The sequence below is a fragment of the Scatophagus argus genome, chromosome 8 (genome assembly GCF_020382885.2).
Source record: "Scatophagus argus isolate fScaArg1 chromosome 8, fScaArg1.pri, whole genome shotgun sequence".
NCBI lineage: Eukaryota > Metazoa > Chordata > Actinopteri > Scatophagidae > Scatophagus > Scatophagus argus.
Window position 1 is genome coordinate 5594588 of NC_058500.1, and position 22930 is coordinate 5617517.

At 42.1% G+C, this 22930-nt stretch overlaps 2 protein-coding genes across 2 annotated transcripts; both read right to left on the bottom strand.

The window, feature by feature from the left end:
• Positions 1 to 43: 43 nt before the first annotated feature.
• Positions 44 to 8509, bottom strand: plp2b (proteolipid protein 2b). Its single transcript, XM_046397270.1, has 5 exons — positions 8073 to 8509; positions 4136 to 4291; positions 3935 to 4030; positions 2545 to 2641; positions 44 to 2450 (listed from the first exon to the last, which is right to left on the bottom strand). Exons 1-5 carry the CDS (start codon positions 8169 to 8171, stop codon positions 2437 to 2439), a joined length of 462 nt encoding a protein of 153 aa, XP_046253226.1. The 5' UTR covers positions 8172 to 8509; the 3' UTR covers positions 44 to 2436.
• A 3025-nt stretch (positions 8510 to 11534) lies between these two features.
• Positions 11535 to 22235, bottom strand: sypb (synaptophysin b). Its single transcript, XM_046397947.1, has 7 exons — positions 21929 to 22235; positions 20462 to 20527; positions 13910 to 14034; positions 12731 to 12929; positions 12433 to 12624; positions 12012 to 12324; positions 11535 to 11665 (listed from the first exon to the last, which is right to left on the bottom strand). Exons 1-6 carry the CDS (start codon positions 21944 to 21946, stop codon positions 12043 to 12045), a joined length of 882 nt encoding a protein of 293 aa, XP_046253903.1. The 5' UTR covers positions 21947 to 22235; the 3' UTR covers positions 11535 to 11665; positions 12012 to 12042.
• Between the last annotated feature and the right edge of the window lie 695 nt (positions 22236 to 22930).

Sequence of the window (22930 nt, forward strand, 5' to 3'; positions counted from 1 at the left end):
ATATTGCAGTCGTGTAGTGTACAATATAAGCTTCAAAAACAGATTATTTTTTTGTTGTAACAATGGCTTTTATTTCCCAAAGCAAGGCTGCTTTGAATTTTTAAAATTACAAACTGCAGACTCTTGTAAAGCATGTTAGAAAAACAATAATAATAATAATAATAATAATAATAATAATAATAATAAGGCAATTTTTTAGTTCGACAAATAACCTCCAAAAGAGTAGATGAAATCATTAAAGAACATATTCAAACTGTGATATTCACATCATGTGATTTTTCCTTAGAAATGTTTTTATTTTTCATGTGTCTCATCCAAAGAAAAACTGTACGAGTAAAAACAAAATATCAGACTGTACTACTGGTCGGTATAAGATGCCAACAGAAGAATATTTTGCACTTTAAAAATGTGTTACAACTGTGAGGAGGGAAAATAAACCTGAGCATGAATCAAAGTAGATCAGTGAAACCGGAGGATGACGACATTGTAATTAAAAACAACGAACATGTGGTTGCTGCTCAATGGACGATTCAGACTGAACTCTGACTGGAAGCAAAACTGCTGAACATTGCTGGTCAGTAACTGATGGTCATTTCAAACGCTTAGGATTCAAGAATAAAAAAAACTGAGAAAATGAAGGAACTGGTTAATTTGAATGCGACTTTAAAGCAACTATAAGGAACTTTATTTTATTTATTTATTTATTTATTTTGCAAAATGAAGACTGCATTTCCCACGAGCGCCACCGCATTGCGTCGTAAAGATCGTGTTCTGACCAGCGTGTGTGCATTCGTTTTAGAAGCAAATGAAAGAAAACCTCAACTTATTTTCGAATATTAGAGCCTCACTTATCACGGACATATATCTGTACTGGTGCTGTTGTTGTTTGATATTCACTGGTGTGAAAACATGTTTTGTTTTTTTTAAAAAAAGATTATACTGGTGATATTGTAATGTAGAAATGGTGCCAAAATATAACTATGTCATAAAAAAATTAAAGGAAAAATAAAAAAAACAATTTTAATTCCAAGTGAAGCCTGCTGTTTCAGTGTACTGATTTTTCATTTTGAAATACACGTATAAAGATAACGGCTGAATTTTTAATATCAGAATTTCTTTTTGCTCCCTAATATCAGCATGAGCGTCGGTCCCAAAACTTCAGCATCCGTCAGACTTTTCTTAATATGTTTCTTATGCAGCTGTTTGCAGGATGCTGATGACGAGTTAATGCATCCGTTTGTCTCTAGTGAAGATCAATAACTGTACCACGACGAACAAATAACGCATTTGGTTTCTTGGTAACATCGATTTTGTATGTTTTGTTTCCATAACAACAAGGAAACAGAGATACAACACAAGATGTTAGATTGTAAGCCGGTTGTACTACAGTACAAAAGCTATGTCATGTATTCCATAAATAAAATAGACTTTTTAATATACCCGTCTGGGAGGACGAGGGTCAGTTCAGGATCAGCTTTGAAATCCTTTCAAATGCCACAATTCTCTCCATCTGTTGGGTTTCTTTTAAATTTATTGACTTATTTTTTATTTAATTTATTCACTTTCCTTTTTTTCTTTGCCTCAGGGTCGGTCATAACCACAAAATACAAACATCAAGAATTCTTCCCCCTGATTCCTTTAACTGGCTAACTTCGCTGTAAAACTTTGCCTGGGAAAATGTAAACAAAGGCTTTTTCTTTTTTCTCGGACAAAAAAACTCTTTTTAATCCGACAGTTGGTAAGAGTAACTGCACAGATACAACTATTCTCCCTGCTGATGGTCTCATTTGCTTCTGTAGATCACACACAGGTTATCAGTATTAAATTTAGACTGTTTGATTACCAGGTTCAAAGTCCTTGTAGCTGCTTTAAGTCAGTGTTACACACAGGAAGCCCACTGAGAGAGCATCCACTAAATGAACGGAGAAGGAAAACGTTTGGCCAGCTGAGAAACCTCAGTGAGAATACAGAAAACACACTGAATAAGAGCATAACTATGACGTTAAACAATTCCTAAGGCACCCATACGTCTGTACTTCTAAATTTTAAATAACAGCTCCTACTTACTACAGTAGTCCATTAACAGTAGCTGCGTATTAGACAAGCTGCTTGAGGACATCAGCCATTATCCCTATTATTTACAGTTTTCCCTTTTTAATCAGTGGCACATTGAGGTTGGCGTAAAGGCATGCGAGGGGATTTCCACACGTAGCAGACACGATTTTGTCTGACACGCAGGCTTCTACATCACCCTCCTCTCAAGCACCGTCCTAAAATAAATCTCCAGTCTGCTCACACCGTACAGTGGCATTGATTAAACTGTGACCTGTTCCTTTTACTGTCCATCGTCCTCTCCGATCCACTCGTCCGTTAACTTCTGCACAAATTCCTCTTTGTCCTCCCGCTGCGAACCCGACAGACGTGCTCGCGGGGTGTTTAGACTCTGTCATCTGTGAAGAAGAACATACTTGTATGTTGTACATGTGAAACAAGGCAGACTGTTCTCATGCAGGGCGTGTGTTGAGTGTATCGTGTTGCTCTCACCAGTGGAAGCTGCCATGTGCTGTCTGGAGCTCTTGATTTGCAGGAAGATGGTGTAGGCGTCGTAGGCAAAGAGCACACCAGCAACCAAACCGAATACCTGAGAGACAACAATTCAGGATCAGAATCACTACAATAATCAAATTAACTTCATAACTATCCATCCATTTTCTATACCACTTATCCATCAGGGTGGCGGTGGGGCTGGAGCCTATCCCAGCTGACTACGGGCGAGAGGCGGGGTTCACCCTGGACTGGTCGCCAGTCAATCGCAGGGCCAACACACAAAGACAGACAACCACACACTCTCACACTCACACCTAGGGGCAATTTAGAGTAGCCAGTGGCGCCCACTTCATAACTAGTTAACACACAAAAAAACAAACAAACAAAAAAAAACCCAAAAATGCTTAATAATACTGGAATCTACTTGTAATAAAACTCTCATATTTTATGTTACATAGCCAGAGCCAAGTGCAGACAGCAAGACTTTCAGAATCTCAGAATTGTTGTGCATCGCAACGTCAGCATACAGTTTTAGTACCAGACTGTTGCCATGTTGATGTGAGGGGACGCAAATTCCACGGCCGATCTCAAACAAGATTATTCCACTTGCACAAATCCACACCTGAAGAAATGACCGCAATATTCAACAGGAACTTGCAAGAAAGATTGCGGTTGGGAAAAGAGATGTGAAATTTACTGAAATCTCACCTCTGATATCCAAAAGTGGGATGAGCTGTACTGCAGTGCAGCAGGTTGAAGGTCTACTTTTTTTTTTCTTTAGGTGTTTCATGTCATCTTCTTCTCATCAGCCGTTAACTACTTTTAATGAGTGCTACTGCATTAATTATATAATTAGTGGAAGTGTGCTCTACTACTTTAATTTGTGCGTCTGCTGCCTTTGGTTTCCCATTGACTCTGTAAACGGATGTCACTCTTTTTTCACCTCAAACTCATCGCCAAGGTGCTCCAACTACAAGTGCATCCTGTTTCCGGTTACAATAAAATCCACCCTGCGTGGAAACTGATGTTAGCCTCTGGGACGGCTCATGACAACGCGTGGACACATCCTTGAATCGGTTGAGGATTCAAGTCTGAGATCTAAGAAGTGTGTTTCAGACAGATGAATTGTGGCAAAAAAAAAAATCTTGCAGTCTGCACAAAACTAACAGGAAGGAAGCATGAGACACGATATGAGACCATGAAATTACTCGGTACTCACCTAACATCTTCCCCGAAAGTTTGTGAACACGTCAAATTATTACAAAACCCCTCCTTGGTTTCAGTTTCCAGGTATACAAATGAATGACTTACAGATAAGTGGTTAATGGTTGTCAAAACAAGCTATAAAAACATATGCAAACACATTCAGTTCGTGGCGGCTACTGACCCCGCCTGTGATACTAGCGTCGTCGTGCCTCCTGATCACACAGATCAGTGAAGTGATGAGGTAAAGAACAGCGCCAATAGCAGCACGGAAAAGATCCTGCACAAAAAGAGGGAAGCAGAGAATGAACAATTGTGCAACCTAGCGTGACTGTGTGTGCATGCTTGCTGTAAGATCTTGTTGTAAGACACGCAGAGGACTCACACTCCAGACCCAGTTGACCACTAGGATCTGCTTGTCCATCTCCATCATGAAGATGCCGAAGAAGATCAAGGCGAAGACCATCTCGCAGATGGCCACGGCGGTGTAGCCTCCATACGCAGACACAGCGTAGCAGATGAGGATAATGATACTGAGGAACTAGGAGTGATCAAAAAAGAAAAGGAGGGTGAGGGGAAAGCAATAAACAGAAAGATTAATTATTCTGATATCTCAGAATACTTCAGGGTTATGTCAGAAGACTAACAGAGGCTTCCTAAATTCCTCCCATCTGCTAGACTTTGCGGGTCAGGTATGAATAGCCTGATAAAGCAGCATGTACGGCAGATGAGTCGACATTCACCTGACAGGCAAATCGTCATCTCAGTGCTCAGTAACAGATAAAGACCTGTGTCCTCTCAAGGCCAGCCAGACAGTAAATCGCTTCCAACAAAGCCGTCATTGTTTCACATGCTCCACACAGTTCGCAATTCAACATCCACAGAGTAACCATTTTGACCGAGAAAAGAGATTTTCTACACAGAAATTCTGTTACAGGGAGACAGCTGCTTGGATGAAAACGCACAAACAAAACAACCCGACAGCATGTCAATCACATGCTGCTCCCTTTTCAGATTTACAGCACACGATTGGTCCATTGAGATCATATTTTTCCATATGAGGGAAAAAAAAGGCAGCGTGCATTCTTCTCAGTCCACTCCACTGAAATGCTGCCAATGAGGAGAAATCATAGCCTACAGCCCTGAACCAGTATCAGTATCTTTATTGTTGCTGCTGTCAAACTGTGTGGGTGGATGCATTCACACAACATATGACAGCTGTGAAGGAGTGGAAAGCCCTTTACAGCCTGACCATTTAGTTTGCTTAAAGACCCTAAACAGCAGGGCTTTCATTGTCCCGTTCTACAACATGGGTTTATAATGTTTGCACTGCAATCATATCAAATATCTTGTCTGTCTAAACAACAGTCCAAAAGCTCAAAATGTTCAAAAACAACAGATTTTCACATTTGAGAAGCTGAGCACTGTAAACGTTTGCACAAATAATCAACTGCCGGGTGCAGTTTTAATACACTTTAACATATCATCATTTACACTGAGTATATTTATACTTTTCTATCTTCAAAATCCTCTGCAGTTACATATGATCAATTGAGTTTAACTCTGGTCTTCCACAACATTTATTTGTGACAAATAATTTTAGGACTGAACCAAACAGCATCGACCATATCATGGACATTCAAATTCCAAATCAACATTTGAATCCTGGACAGCTTTTTGTTATTATGACAATTCATTTCGTTTAAACCTATTTAAACTATCATTACTATGCTGTTTGCAGAATTAGATTCCTGTGTCGGCTGTGAAGTATTGTTTTCCACCTTGTTTGCACGTCGGTGTGTACCAGCACATGTGCTTACTGAATTACATTCTTTAAAGAAGGCAAATTTAACTAACTAACTAACTGAACTCACTGAATCCGATCCATACCTGAAACTCAGCCTTATATAATTTATTCCTGCAACACTTACTGAACAAATTGGACACACTCCAGTGTTTTATTCTCAGACACAGACAACTCAGTGGCGAGTGTCAAATCACTGCAGTCTATACGATACACACATGAGGTAACTGACTCGACACCAGCGCCTACATCTGTCACTGCCGCGTCCCCTCCCCTGAACCTCAACTGTTACGCAAACGCACAGCCAGCCGGCAAGATGCATCAGTAGTTCGTGTGTTCTCGAGGCTGGCACAGGCCGTCTCTGTAGAGTAGTGAGGTGGCCGAGGCCAAGGTCTCACACAAAAGAGGCTCTATTCAGGAAAGGGCCGGCTGCTCTGAGGGCAGCGGCTACTGAGGAGGCCGTCACACAGAGAAACACCCACCACACAAGAGTCCCTCAGAACAAGAAAGGCAGTGAGTTGTTGACACCTTTATGTTTTCCCTCACAGCGACGGATCTGTTTGCGTGGCTTCTGCTTTTTAAGATCCGAGCCTGGATCTATTCACATCAGTTTACTGAGATGCTCTTTTAAACTGACTGGAGGGAAATTGTCGCGAACGGCTGGCTAATTATAGTCAGCAGCAACATGAGTGCTGTGGTACAGAGACACACCAAACAGCAACGGTTGCTGGGGAAGTCGCTTGCATTTTGGGGTGGATCTCAGCACTTGCTGTGACTCACTAAAGTGTATACCATATGGGCTAAGAGGAAAATGGAAACTTCAGTTTTATTTCATCACTCTTCTGTCTCATCGTCCAGTCAATTTCACTCCTTTATTCAACTTTCATTCTCCTGCCTAGTTTTCTTCCACACTCGCTGACCTAAAACTTGGGTTTTTTTTAACAGTCATACAACAACATGGCCACTTTGAATTCATAACATTAAAAGCAGGGTGAAAGATCACCTCAGTGCATGACTCATCTGAACTTATCACCACTGGCTTAACTGTACCGCAATACAAAAAGAAATTTGTGCTACATGGGCGTGTAACCGTGAGCTCTGTGTTTTTCTGCTGCTTCAAGTATGATCATGTCTCTGACAGCCAGAATTTAAGAAAAAGCTAAATTCCTCAACGTGCAACTTGGCAAAGTTGCTGTCAAAGCTTTCTGGTAATGATTTAATTCAACTCAACTAAAACAACAAAAAAAGAGTTTCCAGTTTATCAGCTGGAAAGTCTGAATCTTTTATGCTGCAGATAAATACCCAATTTCCCATTAGATTGAACATAATGGGCAGTAATGACATTCGTCTTCCTGTTTCTCCCCCACAGGCCTCTCCCTGCACTGTGAATTATTTCAAACATACACCATCAGGGATGACTTCCTTTAGAGATTACCAGGCTCCAGTAGGGAGTGTGGAAGGCACAACAAACTACCAAATACATGAAACCAAGCTTGAAGCTGTCCCTGAATGGCACACCAGAGATGTGCGCTGAGCAACTCTTCAGACCAAACTTCACACACAGGCTGGAATTTCCATTACCTCTGAGAAGAGGGGGAAAACTGAAGAGTGGGCGGACCACCAACATCTGAGGGCCTGCTTTACAATGAGCTCCCTGAGTTATGAGAGCAGAACCTTTTTGCATCAGTCTAAAACACTAAAACACACACACACACAGCAGTACAATCGTCAGTACTTTGTAAGCTACTGTGACATACGTGATAATACTACCGTTATAGGTGCCTTTTAGAAAGCAGAGCTTTGCAGGGAGATTTACGGACCCGAGCGAGTCGTGTGTTAAGAGAACACACCACTGTGAACTGCAAACAAAGGTGATCATGCAAAGACGGTGGGTCAAGGACAGTATAAATAAAAAGGGGCAGGAAGTGGTTGTAATCTGCCAGGAAACGGGGCACTTCAAAGCCCACACCTCACTCCCTCATCATTACACTGTGGTCTTTATGAATTTTCTCTTCCCCATATTTGGGCTACGCCTTCCCTGTCTACAAATAGTATTCAGCCTGTGGTACTGAGGAGAAAAGGAGATGCCTGACAGCAGCCACTGGGTCAGTTAACACATGTGACCTTTCGTCTGCCATTAACGCTCAGCATTTGACTCTTTGGTGCCAAATGAGAAAACAGCGGAGCATTAAGTGACAGGTGGAAACCCTTAACCTCTGTTCATGATCCCGCCACCCCCAGACTTCATGCCTGTCATTCCTGCACTTCGAAAAGAGAAAACAGACAGGAATCAAAATAACGCTTGCTGCATTAGAGTGTTATGACACACAGCACGCTAACAATGTCAAACATCAACCACGCAGGCTGCATCAACTCACTTTAACATCTATGAAATATTGATATGTTGCAGGATACTTAAGCACACTTTACACACTCCATACTTTTGTAAAACCGTTCTTGCCATTCAAAACGGAGAAACTAAAAGTTACACGTTAGCTTACCGGCTTGTTGAACTTACTATTTCTGCCGCGAGGATGAAGCCTTTTCGGGTCTTCGCGTAACTTATCAGCTTCTCCAGGCAGCTAGCACCGGGGCTGGACGTGTTCGTGTCAGCCATTCTGTAATACCTCACTTATTATACCAACGGGATGTTGTGTTACAACCTTATCGCCTGCACTCGACGAACGCCGCCCGAATGAACAAACTTGTCTTCGGCGCCAGTGGACTTTAGAAAGAATAGCCTCCCGCCCAAGCTAGCGACAAGTTGGGTGAATCAACGTCTCCGATACAACAAAAAGTCTGTAAAGCTTTGCAGAGCTTCGTCACAACCTCAGCAGCTCCAGAGAAAGTCTACTTTCTGGAGGAGGGAGGAGCCGAGGAGCTGACAGTGGGGCGTTGGCTTTTCGCTTCTATTAACGGGAGCTGCTGTTGGCACTCTGGCACCGCTGTGGGGGCTGCCCTCGTGTTGTCTTCAGGTGCTCCTCGGAAATTCCTCTTTCGACCTGTCGCAAAAGTGATTGATTGATGTTGGGTTTTCTGTATTAAAAAAAAACAATGATTAAAGAGTTTGGTCTAGACCTGCTCTAATTCCAAAGTGTCATGAGATAACTTCTGTTGTGAATTGGCGCTATATAAATAAGCTGAATTGAATTGAATTCGTCACCACAGTTGACGGAAGCCATTCCAGATAATGAGTACTTTTATTTTGATACTTTAAGTGTACTTCCGTACTTTGGCCTATACAGGAGTGTTGCTTACACACTTTGTTCGCCATTATTAATGAGATGATACCTTCACTGGTTGGTTTTGTGCACTGACCAAAGTATTAAATCATTAATGGTTAATGATACCTTTCTCATATCGATTCCTGATTATAGTCATTACTAATTCAGCTACATTTTTTACTTTCATTTGTTTATCCGTTCTTTGACTTAGACTTCACTTTATTGATCTCTTTGGGATGACTCCCTCAGGGAGTCTAATTAACTGTCATATGAGCTTCAGTTTTGGAAACTTATAGTGCATTTTGTGGTAGTAATATGCAATATCTGTCTTTTAAATTTTTGGTCTTCCTTGCATTTATTTGTACAAACAAGTCTCTAAAATTGTGAAATAAACTCACATTTTGCAATAGGAGGGAAAGCGACTGAGAAAACCACTTCCGTTGATGCCCTCATTGACCACTAGGGGGTGCACTGCAGACTCTTCACCTGACTAAAACCACTAATCGGTCAAACCCACCTGCATACTGGTGTCGAAATCTGTCTGCTGTACACAGAAATGTAGGCCAGCTACAGAAATATCCAAACACCACTTGCATTTGACAATCTGCAGGCTACTGCGATTAAACAGACGAACTTGTTGCATGTTTTACTTCATCTTTATCTCTTGTTTAACTATGGGTCTTCAGGTAATTTTCTGATGCATGCTATTAGTAAAACCAGCTCAACCAAATGAACAAAAGGACAATCAGCTTCTACGAACAGAAGTACACATTTTAACCTTCAACAGAATAATTTCAAGTTTATTTCATTTTGTTTCACATGAATTCCATATAATAAGAATACAGCAGAGTTCTGGAGAGTCTTGGCTATTTTTTTTTCTGACTTATCATTATCATAAATACTAATATGAATACATCATACACAATAAACACAGCACTATCCAAAGGCGTAGAGAGTACCACAAGACATCATTCACCACTAACAACAGAGTATATTTCATTTCAGCATATTTATAAGAGCTACAGTGAGGGAGAGAAAGAAACATAGGAGGACTAGTGGAAGAGAGAAAGCCAAGTGCTTCTACACCGCCTGAATCAAATAACCCTGATTTTTAAAAAAAGATGAGTGAATCCAAGGCTGTGCAGCGCGGATCCATAAACTAGAGATGGACAACAGTTCATCCTGATGAGGACTGCGGAAGCAAAACTACCAATCAGAACACATCTCTTACCATTTGGCAAACGTGTGCTGGCGTATCCAAACAGAAGACTGGCAGTAAGACAGGTGCATTTGTATCTGGAAAGAAGTAATTACCGCAGCACTCACTTTGTGCTTTGAGTAGAATATAGGAATGTAGCAGGGCTGCTGTATGTGCTGCACTAAACGCTACGGTGGATCAAGCGTACCACAGGGTTACTGTGTAGTCTAACTTTCCTGCAGCCTTGAGCCTCAGCCTCTCAAACATGTTTAGGGATGCTTTAAGATACACGGATGCATGCAGTAAATTCACTTACTTTCAGAGAGGGAGGAGATAAAGAAGGATGGAGGATGCAGGAGAAGTATTTACGGAGACATTTTGTTCAGACGGCCTCATAATAATATGCGTTTTACTACGGCATAACCAAGGTCTGTAATGAGCAATATACCTATGGTTCATGTTAATGTGAGTATGTACGTCACTGATTACAGTGTGATAGAAACACCGGTTAAAAAAACTATATGACTCTGTCTTACAACTTTCTGGACCACATAAAAGGCGATCGAAACTGGACGAGGTTCATCGACAACATCTGTTTGATGCCGTTACATAAATCCAAACAGATAAACAAACACAGGTCACTAAAACTGTTGTTCACTGGCCCGATTCAGTTTTCACACTGAGAGCAAACTATAGCAGGTTCTGGAACAGCACGGCAAATGATAAGATGCTACCATGCTCACCGATATTCTTAACCCTACGCAGTTTTTGATTTTATATGTCAGGATTTAAAATACTCAGTTCACCCTTGCTTGACTATGACGTTTGCTGGAAAAAAAATATACAAAAAGATAAATTAAGTGGAAGCAACTTATGTAAAAACCAATTTCTATTGTCTGCTCACTGTGATTACTAAACTCTGCTCACTTTTTACACATGCATAATTCTCTTCTTTTAATATTTGCCATTTATCTATCAAATCCTGTCAGTAATGTCGATCAAAACAAAAGTGAGAAATACTTAAAAAAAAAAGATGTTAATAGATTCTGAGAAATAACAAAAAAAAATGTTGTGGTATGAATAATTTAAATGAAAACGAAGGACAAAGGTTAAACTATGTGAGCTCCTAAACAGAACCAGAGTAAATGCAATTGAATAACTCTGTGCTCAACATTTGTTGTATAACAACTTATATGGAGTGCACAATTATTCAACTGTGTACATATAATCTTATATATCAGCATGTTGATATTTACACAGCACAGACAAATACATTCTCCCAAGTTAAATATTACTACAATATTTTTTTTTTTCATAAACGTAAGTCTTTTCCATTACAAGTTTCTCTTAAATGTTCATCAATGAATGTTTTGGTATTTGTATTCAAGTTTTTCTCGTATAACCAAACAGACAATCCTCTGTTGTCTTCTACAGTTAAATACATCACGAGAATAAACATCATATTACAGCAAAGACCCATTGCCCCGTTTTCCCTCCCCCCCGCCACCCCCGAACCCCTCCCACATCCTGCCCCCCAGAGGTGCTCCCCCACCCCAGGCCCCACCTGTTTCTGCCCTCCGTGTCTCCCTCCCTCCGCCTGTCGACACACAGATACACAAACAGACAAACAGAGGAGCGTGGAAATGCAGGTGATGGTCGAGAGCAACCCTCCAAAATCACAAGGTCGCCCTGAGTAAGAAGGGAAAAGAGGGGAGGAGAGGAGAGGCAAGAGACAGAGGGGGAGGGAAATATTAAACAAACAGCAGACGTATGAGTACATGTTGAATATGTAAATGAAGTCACAGTTGAGTTGGCACCTCCAGTGTAAAAACAGTCATACCACAAATGACAATGGCAGTGTACACGTGTAATATGCTGTTAGGAGCAAACTGAAATTTAAAGCTCCTGAACAACTGTTTTATTTGACGTTAAATATTCATTGTTATATAATAAGAAAAAAAAAGTATGTATGATAACGTTATGTATTTAAACCAATCCTAATCAGTCCATATGTTCTGCACATGTTTCCACTCACCATCTTTCAGCTGTGGTTTGGTTGGACAGGCTCACATTTGATTAGAGTAGGAGGTGGGCTGCTGCTCGTAGCCCTGGCTGTAACCTCCGTCCTCATTGTAGCCTCCCTGCTGGCCGTACTCGGGCTGGTACCCTCCCTGGGAGCCAGCGTAGGGATCCTGCTGACCGTAGCCTGCCTGGCCAAAGGAGTCGGGGGCGGGCTGCTTCTCCTGTGATGGGACGTATGTACCACTGAAGGCAGCCATCCAGCCAGTCTCCTTGAACACAAACCACAGGTTTCCTACCCACAGGATCACATTGATGAAGCCAAAAGCCTGTGGAGCAGAGAGGCGTTTAGAGATATGCTGTTTTGTTTGGTAATTTACTGTTCTCATGTCAACTCTTTACATGATTTCATTTTGTATGAGGAACCTGGGACCCACCACAGAGGTGTTGAGGCCGGAGACCTTGGGGTCGTAGAGCTCACGGCAATGATTCTCTTGTTCGTCGCAGGCTGAGATGAGAGTGATGACCCTCTCTGGATCGGTGGCTGTTTTCACATCTGACAGGCCTTTGGCCCAAGCACATGAGGACACCAGCCACATGAAGGCAAATACTGCTGTCACAACAAAGTCCTGCGGGGTCAACATGGCAACACTTTTACTACCAACAACAACTACCAGATATCACTCGTAACAGCAGCTTGTACGCCAAGAAGGCGTAAGGCATGAACAAACTCACGATCTGGGCACCCTTGTTGTTTTCACGGTACTTCTCCAGGATGAAACAGTATACAGAGAGGGCTGCCATAGAGTAGAGGAAAGAAAAGACAGCGATGGTGACGAAGAACTCAGCTGAAGAGGAGTAATCCCCGACCAGGAATAGACGTTCGGGGTTTCCTCCCTTACAGGTTGGAGCATCAAAGTAGACCTGATGGAGCCTGAGAATAGCAACACAAAGACAGAGAGGAAGAAATCGGTGGTGACACACTTCCTCATATCACTGATCTGTGGCAGTGTTTCTCTTATATATTTATTCAGTATTAATACACACACAGTATGCCATTTCTGCCACTAGCTGTCCCTCCATCAAAACAATGAAAACAAAATACATTGTTTGATGTTGATAAGCAGCGCGGGATAACCGGAGTTGTTGTCTTCATTGTTAAACAACCACCACCGCCAAAGAAAAGGTAGCTAATGTGACTCGTGCAGAAATGTTAATGGATAAAGTAATGTTTTTAAGTTTCATTCATGTTGCTTTGAGACGCCTGCTTCCTTTCTCGCACTCTGACTCTCACCAGGAAGTTATAGCAACAGGCAACCAAGTGAAATGAGTCTGCAATTTGATTTTTTTTTTGTGCACAAAACAAATCCATTTGTGGTGGTTAGACAGTATTAAAAGTGAACCTGTAACTAAGTAAATCAAGCTTACTGTTTCCTCGTTTCCAGTTTTTATGCTAAGCTAAGCTAATCACCAAGTGTAGATTCATATTTAGGATACAGACTTGAGACCGTTATTGATCTTCTCATCTAACTCTCAAAATTCAATGGATAAATTATCCAAAATGTTGAACTTTTCCTTTATCCAAAGGCACTTGTGCTGGAAAATGTCCAGTTACAATCACTTGTCCACCAAGCAAAGGTTTGTAGATAAATCAGAAATGCTGGCCTATATTTACACATTCCCCGCAAAGATGAATCAAATATTCATGTATGTAAGCTACAAATATGTATTTATATGTATTATATGTATTTTACCTGGATTTTATGCAAATGTTACCATGAATAATATTTTTGATCGATTTATTTTGATTCATGTACTGAATGCATAAGTACTGTTTGTATGCGCATACTTATTTGCATTGTACTTTTATTTACTTTTGTATTGACAGTTACTTGCTGACGACAGAAGACGTACCTGAACGGATATTCAAATTCTACTTCTATGCCTAAGTCGCTCTCCGACCGGTTTTTACACTCCACGCTCATCTTGAACATGCCAGAGTAACTGCCACACGTTGAGAAGGCGAAGATTGCAAAGATCTGCAGGAGAAAGAGGAAGGAAAAGACACAATGAAAATTCATGTCACAGTGTGATGTTGAGGTTTGTTTTTTTTTACGGCTTTGGTTTCAGACTCTCTCTCTGAACATCCTTAAACTCACATTTACCAAAAGAGTCACACGAAACACACAGTGGACGAAATTAAAGATGAACATGGAAGTGAGCGTTATTATTTTCAAATATTCTGTAGACGTCACAATAATATCATTATCGTTGGATACTTCTGACCACGAAAATCTGCGATCATGACGGCCCTTCTCCATACTGTATTTAACAGTTTGTTTCAGATTATGTACGCTAAGAGCTCCAGTGTAAAACAGGTGAAAGCTGCACACTGTGCTTTCACCACCTGCAATGTCTCAAGCAGACTGATGCTCCACCAATCACGGTGGGTTGCTGAGAAATGCTCACAGAGTGCAAATCAATGCGGCGTTATCAGTGAGGGCTGCACCTGTTGCCATTGTTACCACCACAGCTGGTTGGTGCGGCTTTTCCGTGGATGTTTTTGCAGTATTTCTTTTGTATTCTGAGGAGCATTGGCTGAGGGCCTGTTACTTCAGGTGCAAACAGCTCAGTCTTGTTCTGCAGCTCGCACTCACGGTCACATAAACGACATGAACAGACATGCGTGGAGATAATCTCACGCTCTCTCTCTCTCTCACACACACACACACTCACACACACGCACACACAGCAGATTAGACAAATCAGACTATTTTTACCACACCCTCCCTACGCTGCAGGCCAGATCCGATTGGATGGAAAATCCAACTATTAATCTGACTGAGGTGCTCCACCATCTGTCACCAAATACTCGACTACAAGCTACCGCAAAGCCAGTCACAACACACACATATACACGCACACACGTGACACACAAAGGCACGTCACTTCCTCCTTAAATCTAGCCTTGTAGTAGCTACTGTCTAGTCGCTGAAGGCATCAACACACTAAACTATTTACAGTAATCTTTTAGCTCATGTGAGCTGGGAGGACACGTTTGGTGGATTTACACACACCTGCCGCCTAAAGCGAGCCCCGTCGTGATCACTTCACTTTACTCATCCTTCTCTGTTATCTGCAGGCTCTTTCTTTTTTTATTTCCAGAGTTCGCTCCCAACATTTCTAACACCTCCTCTTCCTGCAGTTGGTACATTAACAGGTTTTAATGACCATGAATATGTGATGACAGTGTAGGATTAGTTTGTGGGGGTGGGGAGGGGGCTGCTAATAAACAACACAGTTTATTTTAACTTTAAAGCAAAGCGAAAGCAAAGGCATTTGTCATCCGCGGTAGAACTTTTGAGTTAAAAGCTAAAACTGAAATAATTTTTAATTACTGTTATAATAATAATTTTAATTTATTGTTATCTTTCTTGGAGCTTGCCTGGATCTTGCCAATCTTATTATGTAATATTTGAGCACCATAACAGTTTTGTGCCCCTAAATGCACCTTGGACACTGACCCTGTCCATTCATGTGTTATTCTTCATGCCAGGACAGCCTGACCATTTGGAAGTTTATGGCTCCAGCCTACAGGCCTATGAAAAAAAAGGTAAGATTATAAGAAAAAGCATGCAAAATGTGAGCTGTGTTTAGTGCTTTCCCTTTCAACCCAAAACTCAGTAAGAGGATGTAATGCTGCAGCAGCGGTACAGATAATCAATACCTACACAACTACAGTGTTGGCACAATCCTTCACACTGTGCACATTGTGGTATATTTTATCCTCAAAGATACATATCATCTATCTGTCATATATCTAACTTCTTTATAGCAGTACTGCTTTTATCTTTGAGACTTCTACCTAACTTCAATAACACAAAATACACCAAACGCAGGACTGGATGTTAATGTGGCATGAGAAGCACTTTAAAATGTAGACATTATCATATTCATCATTATTGTAAGTTAAGTAAAAGGCCAAAAGTCTAGAGCCATGCTACCAGCTGTGTGAGGCTGCACTTTGGCACAGGGGTGCCAGGAGCTAAACGCTAACGTCAGCATGCTAACATGCTCACATTTGCAATGCTAACATGCTAATTTTGAGCAGGTGTAGCGTTTATTATCATATTTTAGCATGTGAGTGCAGTTAGTAATTACCAATTAGCTAATTAGAGATTGTAAGCGTGTCATTGGTCAACAGGATTAAACCTCTGGGAACTGTGAATTAAGTTTTGTGCCGAAACATGCTCTGGCTCCTGAGATATTTCAGTCTGGACCAAACTGGGAGGCCAAGTAGGAAAAAATGAATGCAAATGGGAGGCACCGTAGCACAATTAAGAGTCGTACTTTTGTGGTGACAGATGAGTGGAAGGAGGGATGAGGCAGACTGAGCAGAGACATGGTGGCACACTGAGTGTTGGTGTCATGGTAACACTATTGGCAGCATCTCACAGGGAGGAGGCAGAGGCTGGTTTCTACCCCTCCTGGTATGCTGGACGGTTGTCAGCTCTTCTTACACACAAACTGATTTGTCTGCTACTGCTTTCCTTCCACCATTTGTCTTCCTCTCTCAGCGATACCAATTGAAGAGCTGGAGCGATTCTGGATTTTTTCAAGCAGATACTGATTTCTAAAATGTAGAAAAATCCATTCATGACATTCTTTTTATCTCTGGTGAGCAAACTAACAGAAATATTGTTTTTAGTATTTCAGTTCCACTGTTGGATATCAACCAACATATACTGATACTTATAATTTTTCTTGCCCTGGTGAGTATTCTGGGATTATATTTAATACATTTAAATTTGACTACTTTACGCCAAAAACATGACGACTATGAGATCCTTCCCTGGTTCATATGCAACTAAAAGGCAAATTAACAGTTCTTTACATGCCGACATATGGCCGAAAGCACAGAAGTGCAGAAATAAACGTTAGCTGTGTAAGCCGTCAGCAGAGGCCCTGGAGTAACGACCGCAGAGAGACCCCAGTGTCTGAACAGCAAAAGCACCCGAGCTGCGACGACATCAACAGCTTTTATTACACATTAGGGACTACAGCAAAGTGAACAAGCCTCTTACTTCACGTTCTCACAAACAGCCTGTTTGTAATAGCAGGGAATGAGTCATAAAGTGAAATCTGAATGCAAATGAAATTCCACACAGCGGCTCCATCCTGTAGCATCCAGCAGAATCAGGAGGTGGTTCGCCTTCTCAACGGCTGAGCTCCACATTGGCTTTATTTGGGAACTCAATGTCTTACACCATCCATCAAATCTAAGCTTTGTCAGCACTATTCCCCAGGGACACTGAGAGAGACAGACAGAGAGACAGACAGACAGACAGACAGACAGACAGAGAGAGGGAGAGAGAGAGAGAGAGGGAGAGAGAGACAGAGAAAGAGGGAGAGAGAGAGAGAGAGAGAGAGAGAGGGAAAGAGACACAGACAGACAGACAGACAGAGGAAGACAGAGAGAGACAGACAGAAAGAGAAAGATAGACAGACAGAAAGACAGAAAAAAGAGAGACAGAGAGAGAGAGTGAGAGAGATACAGACAAACAGAGAGACAGACAGACAGAAAGAGAAAGACAGAGAGACAGACAGACAGACAGACAGAGAGAGAAGGAGAGAGGGAGAGAGAGGGAAAGAGATACAGACAGACAGACAGACAGAAAGAGAAAGATAGACAGACAGAAAGACAGAAAAAAGAGAGGAAGAGAGACAGAGAGAGAGACAGACAGACAGAGAGAGAGAGAGAGAGAGAGAGAGAGAGTCAGAGAGAAAGTCAGAGAGAGAGAGAGACAGACAGACAGACAGAGAGAGAGTGAGAGAGACAGAGAGAGAGAGACAGACAGACAGAGAGAGAGAGAGAGAGAGAGAGTCAGAGAGAGAGTCAGAGAGAAAGTCAGAGAGAGAGAGAGAGACAGACAGACAGAGAGAGAGAGAGTGAGAGAGACAGAGAGAGACAGACAGAGGGTGGGGTGGGGAGGTGGGCTAACACTACGAGTCACACATACAGAACGCTGATTAAATTTCACATACAAAGCAGAAATCAGCGCTCTGAACGTTTCTGCAAGTGATTTTCATCATCAGGTGTAAAATCACAGGATCACACATCCTCAACCCACGTACTTGACTGGTCTTAACTGATCCGGTCCATTTCAACTTACCCTCATCTCTCTGTATCAATTACAGGAACGTGAACAATTCAGAAAATGCTGTTTGCATTTTCTATAAAAGCGCACAACAAAAAGCCTAAAAAGGGTTGTTTCTACCAAACAGACGCAGCCTGTTTCCACCCTCCACCCTCCTAAAAACACTGTGTCGCTGGTTGTGCATGCCCATATTAATCCTGAAAAAAGCAGCAGCTCCTCCTCTAGTCTGACGCTGAGGCATGCAGGCACTCTGACAGATGATTCATGGACCCTGGCCTCCTGAGCGGGGCTCCTGATTGGTGGTTATGCTTGCTGTGACCCAGGGAGTCAGCGATGAAGTGCTGGCACACTCACACAGCTCCAGGGAAGGACTACAGAGTCATGCAGTACACTCATTCCTCTGCCTGTTTGCTGGCATATCTGCAGAGCCCATTACAGTGTGGGACTCCGTCAGAGACGCTTTGGCACGCATGTTTTCATCTGGGTCGTGTTAACTATCCTCATACCGACGATCAGGGGTGTAGCTGAGAATTATGGAGCCTGTGTGCAGGAGGGGCCCCACCTTCCTCAATTTCTTTCTAATCTGCCCTCCCAACATGCATACATGATTACACTGCATGCTTATATTTAATGATCAGTTATAAAGAACAAAGAGGCGAAAGTGACAGAGGCTGCAAAGTATTTTTTTGGATTGAAAAAAAAAAAAAAAACCTGTCATGCTTTTCCACAGCCCAAGGTGACCTCCCCGGGTAGCTTGCTTAGCTATTAACCTAAAACTCAAAACATATTCAGTTAACTATCATACAAGATGAAGTACCAAAGCATCAAATCCTCACATTTGAGAAGCCCGGACAAGAAAATGTTTTGGCATTTTTGCTTGAAAACGACAAAAGTGATGAATGAATTATCCAAAAAAGTGGTCCGCCACTTCTCCGACCTGACTAATCACTGCTGCTCCACAAATGATTTTGGTCAAAGCTCACTGGCTGCTGTAACCAGAATCGCAGACCAGAACCAGTCATAATACCAGCATTTTCACAAAAGACACACATTTAAGAGGCCCTCACTTCGCTGCAGGGACTGCATGGGTAATTAGTACAGCTGTTCCCACCAATGTGGTGCCCCAGCTGTAGAGAGGCACCACTGTTGACCCTGCAGCGTCTTCAGTGTTAGCTGCTGCTGCTGCTGCTAGAAGACAAACGATGATGAAACAATGTATGAGGATATATGACAATATCCTAATGTGTAATCTTGTCTAAACTTCTGTAACTGCTCTTGAGTAGATTATATCATTAATAAGCCATTATCTTCTTGTACAGTCGATGACGCCTCCGGGTGGCAAAAATGACCGTCACACTTTACTAAAGCTGATGTCTTCATATTGGTTGTTTTGTTTGACAGACGCCCAAAAATAATCATAAGACAAAGAAAATTAACAAATCCTCCAAGAGCACAAATGTCTGGGAACGTTTGGAGCTTTTGCTTGGAAAATGATGGTTAATTGATTAGCAAAATAGTTGCTGTGGTTGCTAAATGAGTAATCACATTATTGTTTCAATCTTAAATGAAACTGGATGAATTTATCAGTGATGAGGTAAATTTTTTGCAAAAAAAAAAAAAAAAGAAATTAAATAAAATAAAATTAAAAAATGATCTTCTTGAGATTGAGATAGAGATTTTGCAATCTTTTAACTAGATTTAATGATTCACTGAATCTTTTTATGCAGTTCTCTTTCATGGACAAAGTACAACATGAACAGATTTCTGGCTCCATCATCTGGTGGAGGAAGCTGAGCACATGAAACAGAGATAATAAACTGTACAAGTCTGCAGAGGTCATGTCCTCTGAGATGGATTTGACAAACTGTCATTATATTCCTCAGTGGACTGACACAGTGTTACTATCATAATGACGTAACAAATCCCGCTGGTGTCTCCTGCTTGGGCCTGCTGGGCCAGCATCATCACCACCTTCACCATCAGGACACAAGAGACTCCTCAATGCTAACCTCAGACATTAAGTGTGTATAATTAGGACAGTAATTATTAGTAATATTTCTGCAAAAGCATCTTGTGAAAGAGGATTGAGCTGTGAAGTGTAGAGCCTAATCCATTATTCAAACCCATGCAGCTTTATGACCTCTGCGTGACAGAAGGTCACAGATCCGTCAGTAAGAGACATGGCAACATTATTTATTGCATAGGACACATGTTGAAAGGATTTTATGAACAGTAGTATTTTATTTAGGAAAAGATCCATACATTAGTCCTATGTGTTCCAGTAGCCAATGAAAAACAGGCGACTTACCCACTGTAGAACTTTTATAAATCCCAGAGGTTGTTTGATTATGGTGAACTGCCCTTGGGCCACCAACTGCCAAACAAGAAACAAACACACACACACACACACACACAAAAAAAAACAACAAGTGCAATTAGTGTTTGTTTTTCACATTTTCACACTGACTCCTGCTCTCACCGTGTGAAACCAGCCTCTCTCAGCAGACCAGGCGTGATGATAATGCTGATTAAAAACACAAACCTAATTACCTGAGCCTCTCAGCCCACGGGCCTGGGCCTGGTCCTGCTCCTGGCACTCGCAGGTGTTTCTTACATATTGCATAATTTGTGCCAGTGAAGAAAGTGACTCAGCTGCCAAAGCTGGCATCTTTGTGTGCCTAGGAGATGCTCCAGCTACAATACAGTCATTTTGATACCGACCTGAAACGCCAATGGACAATGTGTGTGTGCGTGCGTGTGTGTGTGTGTGTTGATAAGACAGACAGAGCGACAGAGAGCTCCTGCCGGCATTACAATTAGACAAAGCTGATTAACTGGCTGTTTTCTGTGCTGCACGCTTCTCAGCCGTCGTTGTATTTATTTGTAAGAAAATCTCGCGCAGTCCGTCTAACTGACGAGGCTCAAATCGGAAGCATTTGCGCGCAGGTGAATGCGACACACCGCGAACACGGCGGTGTGTCCGTGTGTGCATCAATAAATGGCCGCACTGGAATAAGCAGCAGTGATGGCTTTCCTCTCAGGCTGTGTGAGGCTCATTGTTTCTCCAGCGCCCTGGATGTCCACCGTCCATATTTAACGGATGACGCACGAATTGAGAACAAAAACCCATCCTGTTTCAGAGCAGCCTGACAGCCTGATGTCTCTTCATCTGCGGGTAGAGTCTTGCTGGCTTTTGTCACAAACACACACAGCTTTACGGGAGATGAGCCGTTCGTGGCTATAGAGATGCAGGAGCCCATCGGGCTCTGCGGCTATCGGAAAACACCGAGGGCCTTAGAAATTAATCACATTCCTCTTTGTTATCGTAGCAACAACAGGCTAATTGAGACCTGAGCGGTCTAAATCAATTAGCAGAATCTCTGGAGATAATAGGCACCATTCTCTCCTTCCTTTGCTAAATGTCATTGCTGCAGCAATCACTGGACATCCTACACATATTTAGGCTGTCAGCGGGCCGCTCCATCACATCGACTGCAGCATCAGGAGTGGAAAAATTCCCCAGCTACATCGCGCTCTGTCGTGCCTTTCACCCCACTGCATTTTTATTTTCTTTTGCATAAATACACGATTTACAATTTCGGCTGCAGTGCACAGAAAGCAATGCATAGTAACCTTAAGGGCCAGCGAATCTATGAGGAGAAAAAATCTTTAATTGAGCGCACGACAAAAGAGCAAATGAGCCAAATTAAATGAAGATCAACAAACGAACAAAACAATCGTGAAGCATCTGATTTGCCCCCCCAAAACGCCTTACCTGGTTTACAACATCCATCTTGGCCGCTCACTCGCTGATAAGAGGATCAGAGGGGCGGAAGGAGGGAGGCGTCTCATCCGGAACAGCCCAGGGGAGGCAGGCACTCAGGAGGAAGAGCCATCACTCGCCACGGAAGCGTCGTGACGTCAGACGAGTCACTGGACGTGGAGTAAAAACGAAGCGGGCCGTCTGTCCAATCGCGGCGCAGCTTTATTCTAAGGAGGCTGAAAGCTGCTCCGGGGCTCATGATGCGGATGGAGAGGGACGCATGGAGGCTGTTCACGCTTTAGTAGACAGAAGGAGAGATGTGGAGGGGAAGTAAAAAGGTCGGTGACGGTGCGTGAACTGCTGCTGGTCATTAACAGGCAGCATGGTTGTATTTTTAGACGAATGTAATTTTTCCTTTTCCCTGTTCCGCGCATGACAAGTCTTGAGGGAGGAGGAGGAGGAGGAGGAGGAGGAAGGCGGTCTGCGGTGAAGTTGTAGGTTTTCTGTCACATCCATGCAAATACTATAAAGACCGAATGCAGAGGGTCTCGTTCAGCACGCATCAGCACGGGTTAGAGTTTTGCACGTTTCTTTTGTGTCCAAATGGGGAAGTGAAACCCAGATGTTGTCCATCTGCCGGTTCGTTAATGGCTGATTATATAATCCACTCTTTTATATTTTGCAGCGGTTTTCAACTTTGTAGCAGCTGAAGTACTCTGTGTGTCATTACTGTACAGGAATAATTATCTCTCACACACACATATTTGAGAAAATGCAATGTTTTATTTATAGTCACAAACATCCCCCCAAACTTTTCTATGAGTTTGTGTGTGTAATATTAGAGGATATTCAATATTCAGTATATATAAATATTTCTCTAAAAGGGTGAATGCTGTGAGCACTCACAAATCAGTGCTTTCAACTGAATCTCAATATTCGTGCAACGATGTATAAATGTTTTATTGGGCTAATAGTATAGTCAGTACACATATTTACAGATATATTGTGCTTATT